Source organism: Typopeltis vanoorti, chromosome 12 (genome assembly GCF_054136105.1).
Source record: "Typopeltis vanoorti isolate ZY-2024b chromosome 12, IOZ_Tvanoo_1.0, whole genome shotgun sequence".
In the NCBI taxonomy this organism is placed as follows: domain Eukaryota; kingdom Metazoa; phylum Arthropoda; class Arachnida; order Uropygi; family Thelyphonidae; genus Typopeltis; species Typopeltis vanoorti.
The window spans coordinates 119,855,705-119,863,359 of NC_143560.1; the positions used below are offsets into that span (position 1 = coordinate 119,855,705).

The window sequence follows — 7,655 nt, forward strand, 5'->3', positions numbered from 1 at the left end:
GCAGATGATGCAAAGTTGGGATGAACCATAAAGAGTAGTGAAGATGTTGTGGCCTTGCAAGAAGACTTGAATAAATTGAGTGATTGGGAAAGCAAATGGGGATGTGAGTTCAATGTTGCAAAATGTAAGGTTTTAAAATTTGGAAAACAAAGATGGGATGCAGAATTTATGCTTGGTGAGAATATATTGTTGGAAGTAGAGGAAATAAGAGATCTGGGAGTGATAGTGGATAAGGATCTAAAATTTAGGGGACACATCGCCAAAATTGTGAAAACAACACAAAGACTTCTGGGAATGATGAGGAGGACACTGACGTGTAGAAGTAGGGAGATTCTTGTTCCATTGTATAAGGCTTTGATTAGGCCACACATGGACTATTGTGCCCAGATTTGGTCACCTGGTTTTCAGAAGGATGAAGAGATGTTGGAAAGGGTCCAAAGGCGACTGACTAAGGTAGTTTCTGACCTCTGGAATGTCGAGTATGAGGAAAGATTGAAAAGATGTAATTTGCAGAGTCTAGTGGAGAGAAGGAAGAGGGGAGATATGATAGAGACCTACAAGTTGGTAAGGGGTTGTTATAGGATCAATGGTGGAGAAGTTCTACAGAGAATAGTGGGAGATCAGGGGAGAACCAGAGGTCATCCCTGGAAACTGTATAAAGAGGGTGTGAGAGGCAGGTTTTTTTCGTGCAGAGTTGTGAATGATTGGAATGCCTTGCCTGAGAGTGTGGTGTCTGCAAGGAGTTTGAATGTGTTTAAGACCCAGTATGATGAGATGTGTGTGAGATAAAAGGACCTCCTAGATGAGTCTTTGACTCCATGAGGTCTTGTTTAATAATAATAATAATAATAATAAAAAAAATAAAAATAAAAAAAAATCTTTCAACAAATCAATCATAACACTCCTTTTCTACTATCCACAAACTGCAGATTACTCATTTCAGCCTATCTTATAACCAGTGATGAGCTATAAGGGGCTCACGCGAGCCCTTTGTTAAATTTTTCTCAAATTTGCGAGCCCCTTATTCTTCTTGTTTACTTTTTTATTTTTTCAAAAAAAAAATTTTTTTTTGAACATATTAAGCGACAAACTCATATGTTAACCTAACAAAAATTAGTCTATTTGGCAATGTATAGATTATTTGGAATTATTGTTTCAACTCCTCTATAACTAATGCGCCCAAGTTTGAAAATAAAATAAGTGCATGTGCTATATTTACCCTTCTGCCTTGTGTGTGCAAATATTTCATGTTTAGATCATGAAATATTTGTCTAAAAATTATATTCTTTAGAGGTTGATTGTCCTCTCATACTTTTTGATTGGAATTTGTACACAAGCTGTATTAATAAAAGTTTTGGTGTGAAATACGCTTATTCCAGATGTGGCTTGATGAAACCTTATACAATAGAGCCACAAACCCTTTTATCTCGGCTGGTCAATGTCCTGAACATTGTAGAAAGCCTTTGAATTTTCTTCACTACCATCTCTGCAATATGTCCCCTGATCTTCAAATTGCTATTCCCATAACATCAAAGCTTCACTTTCTTTCTCTACTTCCCCAATATTAATCTGTGGATCTGCTCACCAAGATATCACTAATAGAGTACTTCTGTAGAATCTTAAATAGATCCCAAAATTCAAAACTCCTAGCTATGCTAAACTGAAATCCCCATTCATCTGCCCACATTCCCAGCTGTTCAAATCTTGAAAAGCTACAGTATTAGCACTATTACTAATAACCCCTCTTCCAACCTCATCATCTGTGAACAGTTGAATATCTTCCTGCAATCCAGTGATGATAACACTGGCATAAAGGCTAAACAATAATGGTTCCAGTAATCAGCACTTGGTTGCATATGGAGGTGGAAAGTTTATTTTTTCTCCCCCATCAAGGAACAGGTTTTTTATTCTATAAAACAGAAACTGGTCAGAAGAACAATTAACAGACATAATACACTGGCCTCATGGCCTAAGTTACTTCAGCCATAACTCTAAATAGCTAATACTGAGCCCCTGTGGAACCTCATGGGCAACATTTCTTTTCTCTGACAATTCTATCCCATACACAATTGTGTGTTGTGTACACAACTCTTTGATGTCTATCAAGCAGTCAATATCAGCTTGTCATCTGGCACCCTGTCAAATGCCCTTGCACAATCCAGAAAAATTACAACATATGCCTTTATCATATGTTGTAATTATCATAAAAATGATATGCAAAATCATCCCTTTATTAAGAGATCCAAACTGACCTTCATAAATAATACTATTGCCGTCTGTCTAATTCAGTGTACAAGCTATTATTAGATTTTCTGAAATCTTAACCACCACACAAGAAATATAAACTAGTCTATAACATGATGCCTCTATGCTATCTCCACCCTAATGTGATGGCACTATCTTACCCTCATTCCACGCTTTAGAAATTCCTTCGGTTGTAAGACTTTCACTAAATAGCAAAGCCATTAGTAATGTTGTCAGGTCCGCAGCACATTTCTTGTTTTAACAGGAAGCGAATCTACTGTTTTCCTAACATCTAGCATACTTGGTATTCTACATACTGTACATCCTCTTCATTCACTTCAATTCTCAACCCATCCCTCCAGGAATAAAACCTGCTTTACCAAGATGAAACACCTTAATAAGGTGACAATTACACAGCTGTAGTGGTCATGCATATGGTTATTCAACAATGAGCTCCATCTAGCAAGATTATTTTGCTCCCACAGTCATTTTTCCTCCTACTAGCTACATAATGAAAGGAACTCTTAGGATTATTCTCTGATCAAAGTGATAAGTTCACTCATATTCTAGTTTTCCCTCCTATCTTCCTTATTGTATTAGCCCACTTGAATATGCTCAAGTAGGCAATTGACTAGTATAAAGTATTGGAAAAGTTGGTTAAAAGTAAAATTCAGGAATGGGTGGATAGGCATATTGGGGGCTCTATGGGGGGACAGCATTGCTTTGTAAAAGGTGGGTCCTGCCTCAGTAATTTATTCACATTTTATAATAAGGTGACAGCAGAATTGGGTAAAGAAAATTATTACACCATTACACTGCTGGACTTTGAAAAGGCATCTGACAGAATACCACATGGAAAATTATTACATAAGTTGAGCAAATGGGAATGGATAGGAGGCTGGTGGCATAGATTGGGGATGGCTGATAGACACACATCAAAGGGTACTGTATGGTGGAGTGGAATTAGGGCGAATGAGGGTAACTAGTGGAGTGCCCCAAGGCTCTCTACTATTATTAATTTGTACATTAATAATATAATGAAAGATTTGAAGGAGATATTCAGCTGTTTGCCAATGATGCAAAACTAGCAGGAGCAGGCAGTGGCCGATAGCCGATAAAGGTGATTCAGCTATCTTACAGGATGATTTAAATAAATTGGTTAGGCAATATATGCCAGATAATTTAAATAAATCAGTGTGCAATATATGCCACATATTCACCTCTTTCAGCTTGTTTAATGATACAACAAAACAACAATGAATAAGCGGTACATGTACTGATTATGTATGCAATACTTCTGCTGCTACTACTGTTTGTACCTGGAAAGTTTACACATCTATACAGCTTGTTGACCTTTCTTGGATCATATGTAGAGGTGTGCATTTATGTTCAAGGGACCTAACAGGAGTTTGAACATGGTGTGTGTACACACACGCACACAATGTGTTACAAGTGTAAACATACAGAACCCCTTGAAACCCTGGCATAAAAACTTTGTACTTATCCTTTCTAAAATGATATTTATAAGTTTATTATCTAAAACAATTTCAGAGATAAACATTTGCAATTAAACCAGGTATTTATAAAACATTAATATAAATTGACTTATAAATTGAATTATAAGTTCTATTAAAATGTCCTCCCGCAATGAGTCTTCGGACTCCTTGGAGGAGTCATGTATTATAATATTAAAATTAATAAAATTATAATTATAAAACTAAAATTATAAATAATAAATTGAATTATAAATTCACTAATATGCTGGCCTAGTTGGCTGAGCGGTTAGTGTATCTGCTCTCCAGCCAAAAGGCTGTGGGTTTGCATCCCACCGTGGGCATGGATGTTGGCGATTGTCTGTGAAAATACTAGTAGTGGCATTGGTGTAGATGATGTGGTTTGCTATAGTTGGTGGATTGAGTGGTGGAGAGAGAGTTGAAGAGTACGTGTCCTCCCTCTATGAGTCTTTGGACTCCTTGGAGGTGTCACATAATAAAAATTTACTGAATTTCCAAGAACCCATTAATGTTTAAAAATCACTCTACAATTTCTGAACTTATTTTTTAATAAACATAGACGTTAATAATTCAGAAAGCATACCAATGGTGAATTCATACATCTTCCAGTAGCAAAAAAACACAACCACATGGTGAAATACCACCACCTTGCTTATTAGAGACCTGAAGCAGCTGCAACCAAGTTTGGTCGCTAGAGCAAGGGTTCCAGTTTCTGTCTTCCCCCCCCCCACTCTTCCTATGTACAGTGAGATCGATACCTTCAATATACCAATTATACTGTAAGGGGCCTGGACCCTTCCCATTTGAGGATTCAGCAGTAAAACGGTTCCATAGGCAGATTGCTGGTTAGTATATCGAACAAAATCAGGTAGTAATGAACCTGGAGGCTTCCTGATCAGCTAGTAACAAATCCTGCAACCATGTATTTCACCAGTTAATGACTGGAGGGAGACCAAATACTGTGGCTACAGGGGGGGGGGGGAACTGTTGAGGCCACATATGGAAAGAAGACTGACTCCCCCCCCCCTCTCTATGTGGGCAGAATGTTTGCGAGTCTGTCACCTCTCACTGCATGCTCCACTTCCTTTTTATCTCTTTCTCACAAAACACAATGAACCATAACTGAAAGAAATGTGTTTCTACTGCGGATCTCAAAAAATTCTTCCACACACACACAAAAAAAAAAAAAAAAAAAAAAAAAATCATAAAAGACAACAGAAATCCACCCAAACAACCCACCAACACTAATTCTTACCAAATAAAAAGTTTCCACATCACCAACATCCGTGGCCTAAACAGCAATATAAACGATGTGCACACAACCTACAGACATCTAAATCAGTACTACTATTCCTTTCAGAACCCCCAACTGGCAACCTCAACAGCCACACTATACACCTCAATTGCCCAAACTACCCATTACACAGCTCTTCTTTATGCCACAAGAATGGCACTTGTGCATTTGATCTGAAATTTAGGGAACGCAATTGTGAAGACAACACAAAGGCTTCTGGGAATGATGCAGAAGACACTGACGTGTAGAAGTAGGGAGATTCTTGTTCCGTTGTGCACAGATTTGGTCACCTGGTTTTCAGAAGGACGAAGAGATGTTGGAAAGGGTCCAAAGGCGACTTTGAACCAGAGGTCATCCCTGAAAGAACCAGAGGTCACACCTGGAAACTGTATAAAAAATGGTGCAAGTAGGGGAGTGAGAAGCAGGTTTTTTTCGTGCAGAGTTGTAAATGATTGGAATGCCTTGCCTGAGAGTATGGTGTCTGCAAGGAGTTTGAGTGTGTTTAAGACACAGTATGATGAGCTGTGTGTGTGATAAAAGGACCTCCCAGATGAGTCTTTGACTCCATGAGGTCTTGGGGTAATAATAATATAGTATTACTTTTTACTAATCTGTTATTATCACTTGTATTGGTCTAAATACTTGTTCTATTATAGTTTCATTTGTACACCTTATTCGGTGTTTTAATAAATAAATAAAGTCCAGCGCTCCATAAAATATCACACGAGCCAAGTTTGCGCTTCTCAGGCAACATAAACAGATAACGCTCACTGTCAAAAACTGTTCTGCCACAAGTCATGTAAATATTTATATTTTCCAATATACGCATATTTTCTTTCGTTAACAATTAAATATGTGAATGATGAGCACAACACAGCATGAGCTAGAAAATATTTGTTTTCTTATTACTGTCACTGCCGGTATGAGAGACTGACATGTTACCCGAATGGTTTGAAATAATATTGAGTTACACATAAGAAACCTTACCGCTGAGATGCCATTTGCTTAATGTGTCGTAGGCAGGAAGCAGGTATCCTTTCACCTTGTGTTTACACATATACGAGATCTAGAACAGCATGTAAATATAAAATATATAAATGTAAATAAATAAAAAGTGAACGCCATTTCAGTCAATAAGTTAATATTACGCTACCGCATTGCTCATCAATACGTCTAACACATCTAAATGAAGGAACTGATATGTCTCAGTACTACTTGTATACGATGCTAGCGACTTCAATGCGTAAGAACGCAAACTATTACTCATGAACAAGCCCATACAGCAATCCCTCGATTAGTGCGCCTAATGCGTTCTTTAAGACAGGCGCATTAATAGAAAACGCACTAATCGAATATAATAACCTATGGGAAAATGTATAATTTGTTCCTCAGATTTCTTTCTTGAACCTTAATTATTTTATAAAAGAATTAAGGTATGTCTCAGGGCCTAGTTAAAGGAAAATCATGAAACTGAAAGACAATAAAACATTACTTAAATTAAGGGGATATAAAATCCCACATAGCTTTAAAACCGAATAAGAAACTCAAAGATTGGAATCAGAGAGTTTCTTGCCGAATATAGTAAACTATAAAGTATTGGCGAACACTTAGCGTGAGCTAATGCTAGTGATCCTAGTACGTAGTACAATACCGGACGACTCGTTGCAAAGGTGGGGAAAGTTCAGATCGGTATTCTTAGGTATTTTCCATAATGTAAAAACACATTTCCTAGGAAATGTATGCTGTTATTACATTATGGAGGGAGGTCACTACCCAGACCGGTTTCAGCCTTTTTTGAGGCTTCATCAGTGAGTAGCTAGACCTAAACTCCCCTTAATTTAAGTAATGTTTTCATTGCCGAAATGAAGCTTATTAGCTCTTTATACTTAAGCAATAAAACATATTCAGAATATAAATTTTATTATTCTACTTCTTAACAAGGAATTGAGCTAACGTAGTTTGGCGGGCATTTTGTTTCTTTTTTTCATACAACCGACGGTATGGCCCTATTGATTCTTCTGCAAATTTTACTGCTTCTCTCTTCTCAGGGTCAGCCTCTAAACATTGCTGCTTAAAAACTTTGATTGTACGAAAAATATTTTCAAATAGTTTCTGTGAAATCTCTTTTGGCTGACTATCAGTGGTTAAATTTTCTTCATATTCTTCGGGATCTTCTCGCTGTGCATCTAAATTTAGCAGGTCGGAATCACTCAATTCTTCAGAATGAGACTTAATTAACTCTTGGACGTTATCATTGAAGGGGAGAAAAAAATGAAGGACGTACGAATTGGTCGCCAACAAGCGAAATCACGTGCTTTATAGATAAAATTTCCCAACTGTTATACAAGCAAAATAGTTATCACTTTAAAACCTACAATGATCATAAAAGAGAAGTTAATTCTCTGACATGTAATAATAAACAACTAATCCCAGGAGATGGATTGATTACCTTATTATCGGAATGGATTCTCCTTTTTGTGACATGCGCGGAAGTGTCGAAGGGTCTCGAATCTGTGGGCGTACTATAATAGACGACATAAATTTTGGCGGTAAAAATTTGTAACATAGTAGACATACTACACTACACGGAAGTAGTGTAGTAT

The 7,655-nt window shown here is 37.2% G+C and overlaps 1 protein-coding gene across 2 annotated transcripts in view; it reads right to left on the minus strand.

Moving 5' to 3' along the window:
- The window catches only part of LOC150101178 (uncharacterized), a 322,911-nt gene extending 316,688 nt beyond the window's left edge, over positions 1-6,223 (minus strand). For both annotated transcript variants that reach the window (XM_090401128.1, XM_090401129.1), the window contains exon 1: positions 6,040-6,223. In XM_090401128.1, the coding sequence (XP_090257254.1) occupies positions 6,040-6,053 (14 nt within the window). In that variant the 5' untranslated portion in view covers positions 6,054-6,223. The remainder of the gene's footprint in view (positions 1-6,039) is intronic.
- Positions 6,224-7,655: the final 1,432 nt, after the last annotated feature.